Genomic DNA, 18,887 nt, shown 5'->3' on the forward strand with positions numbered 1-18,887 from the left:
CCTCTCTCCGCGCCGCAGAGGCCAACCGGGAGGGGCGGGGGAGCGCGGCGGCGGCACCTGAAGGGAGCGCAAGCCGCCACCGCTGCGCGGCCAGCACTGGAGCGCAGCTCTCGCCCTGCGCACGGCGCCGCGGAGCGCAGCGCAGTGCACCCCGCCCCGCGCGCGCTTGCACACCTCCGCCCCCCCGGCCTCCCGGATGAGCGACAGCTCCTCAAGCCAATAAAATCGCCTCTTCTACTCAAGGGGGCGGGCACTCCCTGCTCGGCGGACCAATGGCAACATGGCTGCCTGAGCAGTGGCGTCCGTGAAGGGGGGCCGGAGGAGGGGCAGGAGTTTAGGAAGAAGAGGAGGGAATGGCTGTCATCAATGAAGTCATGTTCGTAATCTAGTCCCTCGCTCCGGTTCTGGACTCGAGTGACTCACTGAGCGGGGAGAGGAGCGACAGTCAGCACGGCGCTCCGCCCGGGCGGAAGGTAAATACAACTTGCAACTCGGTCCAACCCCGTCAGCTCCCCGTGCCCGGCACTGTCCTTTATTGTCACCGGCTGTGCCGGGTCGCACGGTGCCCACTTCCCTCTCCCCATCGCTCCCCTTCCCCGGGCACGGCCCCGTCGGTCCAGCCGCCGCCGTGCCACCTGCTTCCTCTCCCCACCTTCCCCGGCGCCCGGCCCTCCCGAATATTTATATCCCCTAGTGGGTGGAGAGAAGAAAGTTTTGATCCGGTATTATTCTGGAATAATCACGATGCGGATCGCCGGAGTGGGAGCGACAGAACCCCCACGGAGTCGCCGGTGGCTGACTCGTGAGTCAGCGGCACTCTCGGTCTTGCCGCCCAGCGAGCGTGTCACGGGCTGCGGGCAAAGCGGCCACGGGAGAAATAGATCCTTGGGGAGCGACAGCCCAGACGGACGGGCCGGGGGAGGCACCGCTGCAGCTGCCGGGGGTCGCAGGGTGAAGTTCAGGGTGTCCGGAGGCAGCAGAGCGCGGTGCGGCGGGGCTGTTTCTCTGCTGTGGCACACGCTGGCGCAGACCCAGCCGAGCGAGGGGAAGTGGGGAGGCATGGGGAGGGAGGAACATGGTGCATGGAGGAGCGGTCTCGTCTGCGAGGAGAGTAGCGGCATTCCCCGGCAGAGCCAGGGAGGCCGTGATCCGGATCATCGCTGCCTGCCTGTCGCAAACATTGCACACACTGGGGAGGGGGAAGAAGCGGGGGCTGGGACTTTAGCCCAACAGGGCTGCGGCTCCTGTTGCTTTTCGGTCTCTTGTTTTTAACTGTGCAGTCACTCCTACTGTAAAGGTGTCGCGGTTTACTTCCCAAAATAGCTTGCATGTCGTCGTACCCCTCCCGTTTTCCCTGCAGAAATTCGCCCCCTTCCTCCTCCCCACCTCCAAGCAGAGTAGCACAAAACATGCGCTTACAATTTTGGAATCGCCTGCCAAGCAAAAAAGCGTTTTATTTCCGGTGTGCGCGGAAATTTATTTTTTTTTAACCCGGCCGGGCGGGAGCGAGGATGCAAACGCGCGCGGATGCTCAGGTAGCTGCAGCTCGCCTGCCCCTATGACGGGAGAGGGGACGGCGGTGTTTGGCACCTGGAAAAGTTCTGTGCCCAGCCGGAGGCGGGGGTGGGCGGCAGAGCGCTGCTGCAGCCAGCTGCCGGGCGGGGCCGGAGGGCAGCGGAGCCCGTCCCCGGGCCGCTGCGGGGCGGAGGGGGGAGGCAGCGGCGGCGGCGGCGGGGGGAGGATAGGAGGGTGGGTGGCCTTTCTCGTCCCTCCGCCTGTGCAAGCGGCGGCGGATCAGGAAGTCACCGCCGCCACACACAGGCGCACAGACATGTTTGGTCGGCGTGACATGGTGGCGGAGGGAAGGAGAGGCGGGGAGACGGGCCCAGCTCAGCCCTGAGGCATGACCCGGCTGGTCGCCCGCCTGCCTGCCTGCCTGCGGCCGAGGTACGGGGCCGTGCGCGGGCAGCGCCGTCAGCAGCGCACCCGCTGCTTCGTGGAGGGGCGGGGGCAGGCAGCAGCGGGGCCGCATTTCCAGGCAGGGACGTTTTACAGCCTGTCGGCCGGGGAGAAAACTTTCCAGAAAGGCTGGAGGGGGGAAAACAGGGCCCTGCTGGTTGTGCGTGCCCGCCCCGGCGCCTTGGCGGGGGAGGCGGCGGGCGGCCCGGCGCCGAGGCCTGCGCCCGCCCGTCCTGCAGGGCCCGAGCACCCAGGGCAGAGCAGCGGTGCTGCCGCCCGGGGAGGGAGGGAGCGGCCGCCTTGCCCCGCCGCCCCCCGGAGCTCCCGGGTCGCGGGTCCTGCGCCGCGGCTCTTCCTTGTGTTCACGGTGCAGAAATGGAGTTTCTTACGTTGTCTCCTCCCCTCTTAAATTTATAATGGTGGAACTACAAACTGCGCACGGCTGGAAAAGTTACAGCTCTTCTAACTCGATCTGAAGTTTCAGTTTAACGAGCGACTTGGGTCGTTTTTTTGTTTTGTTTTTTTCCCTGAGCGTGCGTTATGGTCAAGTAAAGGGAGTGTAAAAGTGTCTGCAGATTACGCACGTCGTACCGAATTTGGTTTTTCTTGATATCTGGTTCATATGTTTGATATTCGGACTTACCGAACGTTAGGCTAACGCTGTTCTTTTTAGGGTGTATTTTTGTGAATATTTATGTGAATATGAATATGCAAGTAAATAACTAGCTGAAGAATTGAAGAAAAAAAGTTGTTGGTTTTTCGGTTTTTTGTTTAGTCGGGTTTTTTTTCGCTGAAAGTGTTCAGCATGCTTTCGTTGAAGAATTGATCTGGGGTCTGTGACACGGCATTGTTCCGTTTGCATTCTCTCTTGTTTTGCTTTAACTTTCTGAAGTGTTAAGTGGTTTTAACCACAGACCCTAAGACCCAAACGATAAACACTGTACCAGAATTTAATTCCTTTGGTAGTGTACCAGTTACTTGTTCGGGGTGGGGCAGTCTCCTCTGTGCTAGTTACTATTGTTGTGCAAATACGGGCACACTTTCTCTTTCCGAACCTAATTGCCCTATTACTGTCTCTGACTTTGTTTGTTTTGTCCTTTTGTGATTCTAAGGAAGAAAAGTAATGTTTCAGAAGGATAGGCTTCCCTCAAGGCAGGTTGTTATGTGTATATATATATAATTTCAGTTATAGGAAGCAAAAAGACTTTTTGTATAGTGAGCTTTTAAAATTTAGAGTGGATCCTACAGCATATGTGGACCTACCAGAGGTGAGAGTAAATCTTCATTAAAAACATTATATCTCTCATGAGTTATTTCTCAGCTTTAAGACTGGTATTTCTGTGGTGCATGGAACATATGCCAAACGACTGTGTTCAGTCTTAAATCTTTTGTTCGTTTCTGAAGTAGTTCATGAACGTTTCTTGTCAAGTTTGAAAAGTGCTTTCACCAGCATCTGAGGCTTGAAAATTGGCAGGAGAAAAATTCCTTCAGCTCACTTACCTATATTACATATATTCATGACAAAGGTGTGAAACTATTATCTCTATATATATATATTTCTCCGGTTTTGTTGGACTTTTGAAGCTAAGGTCAAAATATGCACAGTAGCAACTTAAAAAATGTCTACACTTTACCTCTGTTTTTTGTCGTCCTGATGAGTAATATTGCTGTGAACTACAAGTGATCCTTTTCAGAAGGAAACTCCTCATTCTTTGTGTGATTTAGAATAATTTTGCAAATTAGTCCTCAGAATGTCTATTGCATTTCTCTGTGTTTCCTGCTTCTGTCAGAATTCTCTATGTGTAGTAGGTGTTTCCTAGACCTCCATCACTTTTGGGCATTATCAGATTTTTGATTCTCTACTGGAATGGTAAACACAACATTATGGCATAAAGATCATTTGGCATAAAATTGGCATTAGAGAAAAGCTCATGTCTTATTTCCAAAATAAAATAAGAGAAGGATGAATAAGGGAAGGAAGTAAAGCTTTCTTAAAAACAGTTTTGATAGTTTGTAAATACAGTAGAATGAGAAGACTAACACTGAAAATTGTTTTCTTTGTTTGTGACACCTGTATAAAGTCATTACTTACTAGGCATTAACATTTTCCTGTTTGTCTCTAGTTGGCAGAGAATATTTCCTATTTATCACTTCAGAGTTTGAACACCTAGGTGGATCATTTAGAGGTGGGACATTGAGAAAATGTTAAAATTATAAGTTTGTTTTTACAGTAAATGTATGTTTTAAATACAAGTAACTTGTATTTAAAACAATTTTCTCCCTTTTTCCTCCTCTTCTTCCCTGCTTAAGTAAAGCCAAGGCCTGTTGGTAATGTGGTGCATTCCTTTCCTTTTGCCTGCATCTCTTACGGATTTTTATTTAGAAACAAATGAGAAGACTGTGGTCAATAACTGTGGTTATTACCTGAGTAAAGCTCAAAGTGCGACAACTTAATCCATGACCATTCAGTAGTGTCCTGTATCACTTTCCTGTGCTTTAAATTTACACTGGAATCTACATATGTGGCAAATGTGGGATTGATCTTGGACATTGTCTGATGGCAATTAAACTTTTGACTGTAGCTATCTGCTATCTTCTTTTCCTGAAGGCTACTGTCTTCTGCAGCAAAGCTCTCAGAAAGGATCATATGTCTGTGCTGTAGTGTCTTCACAGTAAAGTCTGGCAGCATAGCTTAGCCTAACTTTTGTGCACTCCGATTTGTGATTATGCCTCTTGACAGTCTAGAGTACTTTCAGCTCCCAGCTGTTAACAAGTCTTTTTTTGCTGCTGATGTTAGTTTTCCCTGAGAGGGTAGGCTATAAGCTAGAGCAACTGAGAAAAGTTGAACTTTGTGTAAAGCTGAAATATCTGTACAGTCGGAGTAAGCATTTCTACATTATTTCAAGGTAAGGAGTACTAACTATGATCCTAAAGTAAACTGTCTCATACTACTTGACTCCACAATGAAGTTTCTGGTGTAAGTATTCCACCTGTTTATTGAGCTGTATGGGGATGCTCTCTGCAGTTTCTGGCAGAGAGCTAGACACACAGCTAAAGGAGTGTTGCAGAGATTTTTTTTCTTCTGGCCTAGGTGTCTGGATAAGTAATTAAGGTTCAGCATTTCTGGTTCTGTGGTTAGTATTTTAAACTATAGATGCCCTTGCAGAAGGTTTTCAAGTTACGCTGACATGACATAAGTGAACATGCAAAGGCACATGTTAGTGTGTTTGGCTTTTCTTATGTGAACTAATAACTCTGGTGTATGTTAGTTGAAGGATTTGAGTCTTCTCTCTGATTTTTGTTGTTTCATGTAAACCTGTTTATTGATTGAATTGTCATTTAATGAGATGCCAGTAATAAAATCATGATAAAAGGTAATGCAGTGTCCTGCATACAAAACACTGATTTGCTTCTAAATGTGATAAGTTATTTAGTGATGATGAGCTATGATTACTAATCAGCTCTTCTACTTTGAGCATATTAATTTGATTATAGTTAGCAGATTATGCGAGTAATACAAATCACTGACAGTATAATTCCATGTTTTCTGTGGTAGTATAATAAAGATAACTCCTGTAGCCTATAGTATATCACAAGTTTACAGTTTATCTTTTCAAAGCCAGCTGTGAATCGTGACTGCAGTTGGAAATGTAACTATTTCCCTTGTGAAGACAAAGTTACACTTTGCAATGTCTGTGTGGCTGTTGTGTGGGTCCATATTTCAAAAGTTCTAAGCAGTATAGTTTCATTACTTTCCACTGCATATCTAAGGCAGGAGATGTGGCCAAAACATCCTGGCTGAGGTTCAATTTAGGTTGGGAGGAAAGGCAGAAGTTATATTGGATGGTGAAGGGAACTAGCTAGAAGAGTTATAAATACTTACTGCTCCATCTGTTCTTAGACTTGGTGTGTGCCCTGTCAAAGCATTCTGTAATCCCTGAATCTTTTTGGATGTACAGCTGGTCTTGAATTCCAAAGTAATGCAAATGGTTTTTTACCTGCTGTGTTTTTCTTTGAGATCTGCTAATACTTCCTCATGTGAAAAAAATCCCTGCCTTTGTTACCTGTGGGTTTTTAGCACATTTATACCAAAATGTGTGTAAAATAGAAACGTTGAACTGATGAGGACTATATTGTGCAGTGAATTAGTTACATCTACAAAACTTTCTAAGTGTATATAAAATGACAGTGGAGAAGCATTTATGCTTAGAGGCTGTTACTTCAAGTTGTTCACAGTGCAGATATTCACTGTCCTAAACTGTTTGATCTAGAAATAGTTAAGCAGAGATCTTAAGTCTCCCTTAATCTTGGGCTCTTGGTTTTGTGGCTGTTTGTATTTGGATCTGGCTCTGACATATGATAGATGCCTCTTTTATTTCCCTGTCTTAGCTCTGGTTGTGTCCAGCAAAGGTGGAGAAATTCTCTAAGACCACAGGAAGAAGCATGTGATTCCCCCCAACTGATTCATTTACCAGTAGTTCATCTGGAGCGGTTCACAAAAGAAAATTGGTCATGTTGATGTAAATAGATCTAAGAGGCGGTAAAGATTACGGTTCAGGAAAAAAACCCCATCCTATTTGAAGTCATGTAAATAATACTACTCCAGTGAGCATTTTGAGGAAACTATAAGATTGGACACTTGAAAAACAATTCAACAACATGTAATGTGTTCAAGAATCAGGGCCAAGAGCCTCATTATTTAGAATGATAAGATGGTATTTTTAATTTTCTTTTCATTTCACAATAGTCTTGTAATTTGTTGGAAACATTTACTTTTTTTTTTTGCCTCTCCTTCCCCCTTGCTTTTTAATTCTAACAGGCACTACTCATTAAAAAGCAGTCCAAAGAAATAGGTCACCACTGGCTTTTGGCAGGGAGTTGGCTTCATACTGCTTTTTTCATTGCAGGCACCAGAATTTAGCCAAAATAATACCAATACTGTCTGCATGGAACTCGGTGACTGTTGGACGTGTTGTTTTTTTGTAGATTTTTGCTTTGACTTTTATGAGACTTTCATAAAGGCCTAAAAGAATTAGATACCTGGGTTTTACTGGATTTTGATGAGAGCAGGGTCTCTAATTTCTGTGGGGTGCAATCTCATACTTAATAAATACAGACAAAACTATTTTTGAAACATGTTAAACTATAAACTTTTTAGCAGGTAATTTCTGTGAACAGGTACTTTGTTGGGAGGGCCATACTGTGTTCTGGTTGAGGTCAGTGGCTTTTTTTATTTTTGAATTTTGTGGACTACTGTTGCCAGAGAAAATTGCTTTGTCTCTTTATTTCCATGACTGTCTTTGGACAGAGTTTATTACTTGAATTTAAATAGTGTTTTCCAATACTTTATATTCCCCAATATAGGTTTTATAAATTACTTTTTTTTTCTTTTTCTCTGATGTATAAAATGTCTGAATACAAATCTGTTTAAGAAAATTCCCAATTATGTGAGATGTATCTTTGCTCAGAGAAAGGTGATGAGGAAACTTTGTCTGGTGCAAGTGATGCAGACATTCACCTCTGGTAGTTACTGTTTTTCATAGTTTGGACATTTGCTATCCTGTCATAAAGAATTCTGAATTTTTCAAATTTGCATGCAGGATATGTTTAATGTATTTGCAAATGGCAGCGTAACTTGAGACTGGAGCTAGTTTTTATGAGAATTTTGAGTTGAATTTGAAATAGGCTGAATAGGTGAATAGAGAGAAAGATTTTAATGCATGGGTATAGGTAGATGTCTTTTGTGAAATAAGATATTTTGGGATACTGTATACTGATAGAACTTTTATTATTGATTGTGTTATGGTTCTGTATACATTCTTCTGGATTGTAGTGGTGGTGCTAGTTATCTGCTTTGTTAAATGGATTGAATTTCGTTTATAATGCACATAGTGCATGACTCAGCTGTGAGAGTGTCAGTCTTTGATTTTGCAATATCACGATTGAAACATGTAGAAACTATTTGTTGTGTGGAAATGTGTGTTGTCCTTCATACAAAACATAGGCCTCTTAGAGGATGGTATGGTGTTCGCAGTTGAGAACATTTGATAAGTTGATTCCTTTTGTGGTCATGTTGTGCAGTTATAGAGGACTAATTAGTGACTGTAGAGTTTTGAACTGAGAAGCTTCATAGGCATCTCTGTGTTTTACCTTGCAAGGAAACAGGATCCCGAGGTATCAGGTCATAGAATCACAGAATATCCTGAACTGGAAGTCACCCAAAAGGATCATTGAGTCCAACTCCTGCCAAAAGAACAACACCAGGTGCCAGAGACCTCTGTCAGGCTTGGTGGCATGACCACTTCCCTGAGGAGCCCATTCCAGTGCCCAAAAAACCTCTGGATTAAGAGTCTTTTCCTGATATCCAACCTAAAACTCTTGTGACAGAGCTTCAGGTCGTTCTTTTAGGTCCAGTCATTGGTCACCACATAGAAGAGACACAGTGACATTGTCCATCCCTCCTCTTTACCTCATCAGGAAGTTGTAGACTGCAGTGAGGTCTTCCCTCAGTCTTGTCTTCTCCTGGCTGAACAAGCCAGATTACCTCAGCTGCTCCTTGGTATTTGCGGTTTGGGCCTTCTACCATCCTCATGGCCCTCCTTTGGACACTCTCCAGTAGCTTTATATCTCTCTTATTGTGGCACCCAGAGCTGCCCCAGCACTCAAGGTGAGGCTGCCCCAGTGCAGAGCAGAGCAGGACAATCCCCTCCCTTGCCTGGCTGGCCATGCTGTCCCTGATGCCCTCAGGCCATGCTTGGCTCTCATGGCTGCCAGGGCACTGCTGATTCATATTCAGCCTTCTGTTGACCAGGAGCTCCAAGTCCCTTTCCATGGCACTGCTTTCCAGCATCTGATTCCCCAGTCTGTACATCAAGGGTTGCCGCATCTCAGGCACAGGATTTGGCATTTGGCTTTGTTAAACTTCATACCTTTGGTGATGGCCAAGTCTTCCTATTTTTCTAAGTTTCTGTGTAGGGTCTCTTTGCCTTTGAAGGAGTCAACAGCTCCTCCCACTTTTGTATCATCTGCAAAAGTAGTATCCCTTCAAGTCCTTCTTCAAAGTCTTTTGGGAATGTAAGCCAGCAATGTGCAATTCCAGCCGAGAAAGCCAACGGCGTTCTGTGTTGCAGCAAAAGAAGTGTGGCTCACAGAGTGAGGGAGGTGGTTCAACCCCTCTACTTTTCCTTCATGGGACCCTACCTGGAGTGCTGTGTCCAGGTGTCCGGTTCCCAGTGTAAGAAAGACATGGACCTGTTGGAGTGGGTCCAGAAGATGGCCTTGAAGAAGCTTAGACAGAGCACCTCTCCTGTGAAGGAAGGCGGAGAGAGTAGGGGTTTTAAGAGGATATTTCAGGGACACCCCATTGTGGCCTTCGACTGTCTGAAGGGGCCTTATAAAAATGAGAGTGAGGGACTTTTTGTATAGGCACACAGTGGCGGGAAAAGGAGCAGTGTTTTTAAACTTAAAGAAGGTATGTTTAGATTAGCTGTTAGGATGAAATTCTTTATAGTGGGGTTGGTGAAGCACTGGCACAGGTTGACCAGAGAAGTTGAAGATCTCTGTCTCTGCAAGTGTTCAAGGCCAGGTTGAACTAGGCTCTGAACAACCTGATCCAGTGGAAGGGGTACCTGCACATGGCAGAGAGGTTAGAACTAGATGATCTTAAAAGTCCCTTCCAACCCAAACCATTCTGTGATACTGTGTTTAAGAGCATGGGGTCTAAGAAAGAGCCCTATGGAAGCCACTAGTGACAGGTCACCAGCCTGATGCCACCCCATTCACTGTAACCCCTTGTGCCTGACCCATCAGCCACTTGCTCACCCAGTACTTGATGTGTTTACCCATCTGTGTGCTGGACATCTTGTCCAGAAGATCCTGTGAGAGGCAGTATTGAAACCTTCACTGAAATCCAAAAGGATTGCATCACCTGGCTTCCCTTGATCAAGTAAGTGGGTTACTCTGTCATAAAGTTAGGTTAATTCTGACAAGCAGGACTTTCCCATCATGAACCTGTGTTGGCTGTGACTGATGACTGCGTTGTCCTTCAGGTGCTTTTCAATACCTCCCAGAATAGTATTCTCCATAATTTTGCCAGTCAGTGAAGTGAGACTGCCAGGCCTGGAGTTTCCAGGCTCATCCTTCTTGCTCTTCTGGAAAACTGGGACATCAGCCAGCTTCCAGTCAACTGGGACCTATCTGGATTCCCAAGTCCATTAGAAAATCATAGAGAGAGGTCTTGTGATGACATCAGCCTGCTCTTTTGAGTCTTCTCAGATGAATTCCATTGGGCCCTATAGATTTACAGGGAACTGGGAGTTGATCATTCTCACAGCCACTGTCCTCCAACTCAGGGCCCTGGGGCCCATTAATCCATCACTGGCATTGAGGACAGAGGCAAAGGAAGCATTAAACATCTCTGCCATGTCCATGTCCTTGTTCGTGAGGTGACTGTTCTCATCCTCTAAGAGGACAATGTTATTTCTCCACCAGCTTGTGCTATTAATGCGTTTAAAACCCCTCTTTTTATTGTCCCTCTCAGTTGTGGCCAGCTTCATCCCCAGCTGAGCTTCAGCATGACAAATTTTCTCCCGGCAGTGGTGAGCAGCATCTCTGTGATTCTCCCACATCACCCGACATTAGGGTGCAGCTGAGCCTACACCTTCTTTTTTTGCCTCTACCTCCCAAAGAAGATTCCTGCTCAGCCAAGCCATCTTCTGCCTCCCCTGCTTGACTTCTGGCATTTGGGAATTGCCTCTTCCTATGCCCTTAGAAGATGGTGCTTAAAATGTGACCAGCACTGACAGACCCCAGCAGCTGCAGAGCATTTTCCCAGGGTACCCTACTGACTGATTCCCTGAGCAGCCTGAAGTCTGCTCTCCTCATATCCAGAATGGAGGTTTTGCTGGCGCTTTTCCTTCTGTCAACAGATTTTGAGCTTGCTTATTTTGTGGGCACTGAGGCCAAGAATGGGCGCCAATCACCATGTCTCTCATGAGACCTTCCGTGTTAACAAGCATGAAATCAAGGACAGCATCTTTCGTAGCCGGCTCTCTTAGGACTTGAACCATGAAGTAGCATCCAGGTGTTTTAAGACTCTCCTGGACTTGATTGTGCCAGCTGTGTGGTCTTCCGAATTAACATCTGGCAGGTTGAATTACGCCATCAGGAAAAGTTTTAGGGTTTCCCTTGGTTACTTGAGGAATTGATCTCATTGTTGTGCTTGTATGATCTATAGCAGCCTCCCATGATCATATCTTCATTATTTGTTTATATCTTAATCTTAACCCAGAGGGTCTCAATCTTGCTGTTGCCAGTTGTAAGCTCCATACATTCTTGTCCCTCTGTTATAAACGATGCTATACGCCTACTTCACCTGCCCTGCCTGTCCTCCTGAAGAGCCTGTAAGTATCCAGCATGACATGCCAGTCACAGGACTCATCCCACTGAGTTTTTTTATATCGGTGATTTCCTATTTCTGGCACTGGGCCGAAGCTTCCCCTTGCTCCTTTCTCATGCTTGTAGTTCATTGTAGCCTACACCTCATGGAGCAGATAGAGTGATCTCACTTTCTCAGGTTCTGGTGTGCCATCCCATTGCTTATCATTGAGAAGCCTGGTTTTATCCCTTCCTGCCTTCCAATCTAGTTCAAAGCTCTGTCAATGAGCCCTGCTAGCTCTAGTGGTAGAACCCTTTTTCCACTCTGCAAAAGGTACATACCTTCAGGTATCAGTACGCTATTGTAAAAAAAACAAAAAAAGGCAGATTCTGCTGATGACATCCAATTTTGGACCCACGTGCCCTGGGAAGCAGCAGACTTCTCTGTGACTTGGGTCTGGTCTGCATAGCAGGTCTGCTCTGCACAGCGGACTTCCCTTAAGAAGGGAAGTCACCTATATCAACTACCCTTTCCTTTTTATTAACAGGGGCAGTTGTGATGAGAGTGGCAGGCTGTCTTACTCCAGATGGTTCCCCCATCCCAGAAAGATCTTTGTCTACCTCATCAGTTGACTGTCTGGCCCATTACAGGGCATCATACCTCTTGTAAATGGTACCAGTCCTATTGGTTGTCTTCAAGTTTTCAGGAGGAAGGGTGTTCTGGCTAGTGTGGCCAGTGGCCAGCTTCCAGTGTTTGTGTTCAAGAGACCTCTGCCGTCCTACCTGGTAGGGTTCTGAGTCTGCCTGCATCTTCTCTTCAGTGGGGGTTTGAGACTTGTAGGACATTGAGAATAGCCTGTCAATCTCTCCCTCATTCTCACAAGTACTGCACAGGCTGTTCACTTCACCCATGGTTCCCTAACCTGGCAACAGCTCACTTACAATAACACATCTTCTGTGACAGGAGTGATGGTCAGCCGCAGCCTTACGGAGAGGCATCAGGCACTCCTGGCAGCCTGAGTCCTGAAGAGCTTCATCTACCAATTGATAGTCTGGCTGGCTGAAGGCTTCTGACATGGCTGGTGCAGTGAGTTCAGGGGGCATGTGTCGTGGAAAGGGGACCAGGACACCAGGTGGTTCATCACAACAGGTCCAGTTTATTGAAGAAAGCATCAAACACTTGTACAGCAAATAATAAGCTTATGAATATTCTGTAAGCCAAGCAATCTATTGGTTAAACTATACCATGAACTCTTCCTCATTCCTTAGGGGTTACATCTCTCTTTTCTCATGTCTCTTTCACTATTTGCTATTATACTACAGCTAGGCCCAAGGACACACTATCTAGCAGGTGCAGGATTTGGAATTAGCCACGGTCTTGTACTTTTCCATTCTCTTTTCAGCTAAATTCCCAACAGGCATGAGCTCTGTGGCAATGCAGAAAACCATACCTGAGGGAGCATTCACTAATAAGAGAATGCCCTTCTTCTCCAACTACTGGGTCTGTTCATTGCCTCTGTTGGCTGCTCCCAAGTGGTCATATGGGAGTGCAGCCAGTGTGCCCTAGTCACGTTCACTAGGACCCCATTTGAGAGAGTTGGAGCAGCTGCTCTCCTTGCTGGCTGCACTCATGCCTGGTCGACTGCTCTAGGGCAAGCTGCCAGTCCCAGGTGGGTGTCAGTGCTCCCCTGTGGTTCCCCTGGCTCCAGCCCTGCTCACTGCAGTCCATGGCTCCACACTGGAGCTGTTTGCCTTGGCAGGGAGTGACTGGGGGCAGTGAGGCCATGTTCCAACCCATCGCTGTCACTACTGGCTCTGCCCGCTCAGCCACTCCAGGGCAGGCTGGTGGAGCCATGTCTCAGTGCTCTTGGGCAAGTGAAAAAAAGTTCTGAAAATAGTCTTAATAATCCTTTTAATGTTTTCACTCTATTACCATGAATTTTACAAGTGCAAATTTCTGGCTAGTCACAGCTGTTTAGGGAAAGATTTTTTAACATATAGGTTACGGAGATGTCCTGCTCTCTTTCCTGCTTTTAGTAACTACTATGCTGTGCTTGGCCCACATGGCACATCTGGTGATAGCAAGTCAGTTCAGTTGTTTTTCTGATAGATGTTTTGCATAGCACACCAGCTGCTGTGTTGGGTACTGTACAAATGCCCAGAAACTGAAGAGATAATCAGGATCCTTATCTTTCTAGTGGGTTTTTAGAAGGATGGTCAAGCTAATGAGCGACATTAAGGACTGTGCAAGCCTTTTTCTGCTGGTGACAGCTTGCATGTGTATTTGTGTACATGTGTATGTGTGTGTGTGTGTGTGTGTGTAACAACTGATTTTATTAAATTTTTTGCCATACCCCTAATGTCACATAGAAATTGTGGTTTTGTTTTTGTTTTGTTTTGTTTTTGTTATTAGAGCTATTCTGCTAATTGAAAAGGAGACAGAAAATAGATGTCCACGCCTACAGACCCTGGCGCCATGCCTCATCCTGGTCCTTCCCCTGGACCAGGACCTTCACCTGGACCGATTCTGGGACCTAGCCCAGGACCAGGGCCGTCTCCTGGCTCCGTTCACAGCATGATGGGGCCAAGTCCTGGTCCGCCCAGTGTCCCACATCCAATGCCAACAATGGGGCCTACAGATTATCCACAGGAAGGCATGCATCAAATGCATAAGGTAATAGTTTATTAAAAGTGAACCTTTTTTCCCTACTTCCTCCACTTAAACTGCACATTTAGACCTGCGTAATTGCTTCTATACATCACCTGCAGAACTTCAGCTATGCTTTTACTTCTTTCTTACTAAAGATTATTGTTATATCAGATTAAACACAGCTTCCTTGTTCTTAGTAGACTACTTTGGAGTATAGTTAGTAGTTTGGAAATGTTAATTTGTGAATTGTACTTTTCAGTAAGACAGATGTTACTAGGGAGAAAAAAATGAATGATAGCGTTAAAACTTTGGGGCATACTGTTCTAAGCACTTTTTTTTGTTTTTCTTGTCTATGTGGATGTAGCATGTGGTTTTTTCCTGGGGTGGTTTTTAATTTTGAATGAAATTATTGTTCTTTTCCTTAAAAAAAACCAAAAAAAAAACCCCAAAACAATCTTAATCCACCTGAAAGGATTTATTTTACAAATTTGTTTACTCTTCCATATTGAAAATGTGGTTAAAAAACATGGCTTTCAAGTTATTTTATGAGGACTCAATCTTACAAAGGAATATAATACATACGACGTATCATGATGACTTATCATGTAGAACATGTCAATAATTGTACTTCTGTGGTTATTGTTATATACTTAAAATTAGACTGTGTGTGCTTAGACTGTGTGCTTAGACTATCATTAATGTTTTTTGCTTTGAGGAAATACTTGCCTGTGTGGAAATTCCTTTGTGAGTACAGTTTCTTTATGTATTGTCATTTTTGTTTGGTTGTGTACCAGAGATTTAGAACCCAGAATAATTTTGATTGCAGTGATGTTCTACTCAGAAATAGGTAGTAACAGCTTACAGAGCCAAGATATTGAAAACATTTTGGCAGCTATTTTTGATTACACTGGGAATTGTTATATGCACATAGAGAAAAAATTACAATAAAAAACTGTTTTAAAGTGATAGAAGCATGTTTTAATTTTCCTGTTGAAATTACGTTTTCATTTTGACACTCTCACATATGGATCAGTTTCATTCATTAAAAGAATATCCAATCAGTAGGGACATGACATCACCATATTTTACAGGAAGAACTAAAAATATTGTAATAACACAAAGACTAGATAACGTGAAGGAGGCTGTGATCCAGCTTTCCATTTGCACTGAACTGCTGTAATCTCTGAGAGGTCAGTATGTGCAATAGCTATAACCTTTGCATTTGAATCTTGAGGTGTCTGATTTAGCTGCTAGCCAGATTAGACATTTGCAGTTGGCATTTTTTTGTTTGTGGGGTCAGTTACAGCCCAGCTTTTCAGAACTCTGTCACCAGACTTCATAGCCAGGGTTCTCACTTCATTCCTTTCAATTTTTTTTGTACCTGTAGAAGAAGGTGGCCCCAGGAATTTTGCATAGAACAGCTGAATACTTCACACATTGTTTTTAATTGATAGTTATACTGATATATCAGGCAGTCAATCCTATGGTATAGTTAGAAACAAACCAACAAATGTCATCCCACAACATTTTTTCAGGGACTTCAGAGAACATCTCACAAGCTTCTTTGAGCCAGAGCAGAAAGTCTCCCATTGAGGTGGCATTGAAATATTTTGAAAAATGTACCACAAAGAGTCTGGATAGCCTATTCAATGATGATCATTCAGTATAGTTACAGTAAATTACCTTTTCTATACCTTAGTTCTGACAATGGAATAAAGACTGTAATTTCACAAGTCTTTATTTTTTACTAGCAACAGGCTTACTGTTGTCTTTTACATTTGTACTTCTGAGGTTCCAGCATGTCTTCACATGTGTGTGATTAACCTAGAAAATGGGTCTGTTGATTTGATACAGGTGAAAAAAATAAAAACTGAAATAAAATCTCACTTAATTTTCAGTCTGTATGAGGTTTTAGGTCTGTTTTTCTGTGCAACTCCAGAAATAGTGCATTGGAATAACTGTTAGGATATAAGAAATGCTGTAGAAGGGTGCCTTTAGATTATTTTGCAAGTCTTTCTGGAGTGCTGTTCGTGAAATTAAAAAAACTGGTCAGCCACCTGTAGCTGGACCACATAAACATTTTATTTTTGCTAAATAAAATATGCTGACTTGCAAGCCATGATATATCATAACACTTTTTTAAAATGAAATGCAGTAAAAATGGGGGATTGCACCAGAAGTGTCCCAGTTTTGCAGTTGCTCTGTGGGATACTTATGTATGCACTGTCATTTAACTCTTCCTTTTAAAATTCACACGCTTAAGTGAAACAACTGTGTTAGATGTTTGACTAGCTTACAAATGATAATATCATGCAAAAAGCTTTAAAAAATCCAAAAGATCAAGCAATACCTAAAACTGATTGAAACAAATTTTTATTAATAAATCATAATTCCTAAAGCATGTTTACTTAAGAACAGTTGTTATGAAAATTAAAGATTGTATATTCACTTGGAAACCAGAAGACCTTTCCACGGGAAAATTTACTATTAGTTTACATAATGCAGTTTTGACAGAAGCAGTAAATTAACTGCGTTTCTTGCTGGTTTCTTAAGGACTGTCGACCAAATTTCCAGCAAAATATCGGTCCAGATTTTATTGAATTGTATCGTGGATGCATCACAACTGTGTTTAAGAAGGAATATTAAAGAAGTCTCTCAGGGATACTGCTAAATGGACAAACTGTAACAGCCTCAGAGAATCTTGTGGAAGTCATACTTGGAAGCTGAAGGATGTTAAAAGAAAGCATTGCTACCTTCCTTGCCCTAGTCTTACTTTTCTTCTGCATCCGCATAGAAGCTCCTCTGGGGAAGAGCTTGGTTACTTGGTTTTAATCTGAGTTGATCAAGCTTTTGACACAGTCCCCCACAACATTCCTCTCTAGATTGGAGAGAGATGGTTTTGATGAGTGGACTGTTGAATAAGAAAGTGGTTGGACAGTCACACCTGGAGGGTAGTGGTCAATGACTCAGAGTCCTGATGGACACCAGTGCCAAGTGGTGTCCCTCAGGGGTCTGTATGGGGACCAGTGTTACTTAATGTCTTCATTAATGACATAGGCAAGGGGACTGAGCAGGTTTGTAGATGATACCGACCTGAGTGGTGCAGACAATGTCTGAAGGATGGGACGCCATGTAGAGAGACCTGGAAAAGCTTGAGAAGTGGGTCCATGGGAATCTTAAGTGTTTTAACAAGGTGCTGCAAGGTGCTGCACTGGGGTTGGGGCAGCTCCTTGTACCAGCCCAGGCTGAGGATGAAAATACGGAGAGCAGCCCTGCTGAGAAGGACTTGAAGGTGCTGGTAGATGAGAGGGTGGACATGACCAAGCCATGGTCAGCCATGTCCAGCCCGGAAAGCCACACGTGTCTTGGGCTGCATCCAGAGCAGTGTGGGCAGCAGGGCTGCATCAGCTCTGGGCTCCCAGCACAGGAATGACATGGACCTGTTGGAGTGCATCCAGAGGAGGCCCCTAAGCTGACAGAGGGATGGAGCACCTCTCCTGTGAGGAAAGGCTGAGAGGATTGGGTTTGTTCAGCCTAGAGAAGAGAAGGCTTTGGAATGACCTCATTGCAGCCTTCCAGTACCTGAAGGCAGCCTGCAAGAAAGATGTAGAAAGACTTTTTACAAGGACAGGTGAAAGGGAGAATGGTTTCCAACTGAAAGACAGGAGGTTTAGATTAGATACTAGTAAGAAATTCTTTCTTGTGAACGTAGTGAGGCATTATAACAGGTTGCCTACAGTAGCTGTTGATGTCCCTTCACTGGAAGTGTTCAAGGTGAGTTTGGATGGGACTCTGAGCAACCTGGTCTAGAGACTGCCACTGTAAGGGGTTTGGAACTTGATGATCTTTGAGGTTCGTTCCATCTCAAGCAGTACCATGATGCTATGATACAGCCTTCTGTTATCTTATGTGCTAGCTGGACCACATGATTTTAGCTGCCTAACCTCTGATGTTGTGACTACATTGTAGCTTGTTAAGTTGAATGGTGCTCACTTGAGGGATGGATGGAGTACTATGAGCTCTTGGTTTATTTTCTCTTCCATTTAATTGTAACCTGATGCATAATCACTTCTTTTGTGAATTTGTAATGGGATATACTGTAAATGACTGCTGACTGGAATAATTAGAATGATGTCATGGGGAATATTACTGGTTTTGGTGAGTGAGATAAAATTTGAGGGAGAGAAAAAAGTCTTCAGAAATACAGTAGTTTTTACTAAATGTTAGTTGTTCACTCAAATGTTCCATTAAAACTGACGGTAAATGGTTTCCTGTTTCATATGTTATTGGGTAATAGATTAGACAATGGAATCAAAGTATTTCTGTCATGGTCCTGGAAGTAACAACATGCAACTTTAGTAGGCATGTTCCCTGCTTGTTGCTGATGTTGATGTGTACATTAGTAGAAAAGAAAGGAAGTATTGCCAACCTTGAAAAATCAACAGAGAACCTAATGTAAAGTGGTGATTTTGTGATTTTTTTAGAGATTAATAGAATTGGTGGCCAAAACCTACTAATTCCTGCTGCAAGAGCTACAGTCAGACTGTAGCTCTTGCAGTGAATGCAGGGATGCATTCAGTTATGCTGTGTAGTTATGTGGCAGTTACATGACAACACGCTGCTGTTGGCCTTCTGTAATTCTGTTGTTTTAGAAGCTGTATGGTCTACAAGAAGACTAGTCTCAGTACTCAGTCTTTGATTTTAAGGCTGGAGGTTTTTTTTACTTGATGTTTTATTAAATAAGGTGGATTAAAACAAAAACAAAAAAGACCCAGATGCTGTAATGTCACAGTTTACCTGAAAATAGGTCAAACTGTGATGTATCTATGAGAAGACCTTAGTTGCTAAATTCAGAGTAAAAGCACTGTAGGCAAAATTTTCCTTATGCATTAGACATTATGTA

General features: G+C 44.1%; 1 protein-coding gene across 1 annotated transcript in view; it reads left to right on the forward strand.

Moving 5' to 3' along the window:
* The first annotated feature begins 306 nt into the window (after nucleotides 1-306).
* Nucleotides 307-18,887, forward strand: part of SMARCA2 (SWI/SNF related, matrix associated, actin dependent regulator of chromatin, subfamily a, member 2) — a 115,168-nt gene continuing 96,587 nt past the window's right edge. Inside the window, exons 1-2 of the mRNA XM_064735304.1 lie at nucleotides 307-473; nucleotides 13,748-14,008. Coding sequence (XP_064591374.1) covers nucleotides 13,784-14,008 — 225 coding nt within the window. The 5' untranslated portion in view covers nucleotides 307-473; nucleotides 13,748-13,783. The remainder of the gene's footprint in view (nucleotides 474-13,747; nucleotides 14,009-18,887) is intronic.

Source organism: Zonotrichia leucophrys, chromosome Z (genome assembly GCF_028769735.1).
Source record: "Zonotrichia leucophrys gambelii isolate GWCS_2022_RI chromosome Z, RI_Zleu_2.0, whole genome shotgun sequence".
In the NCBI taxonomy this organism is placed as follows: domain Eukaryota; kingdom Metazoa; phylum Chordata; class Aves; order Passeriformes; family Passerellidae; genus Zonotrichia; species Zonotrichia leucophrys.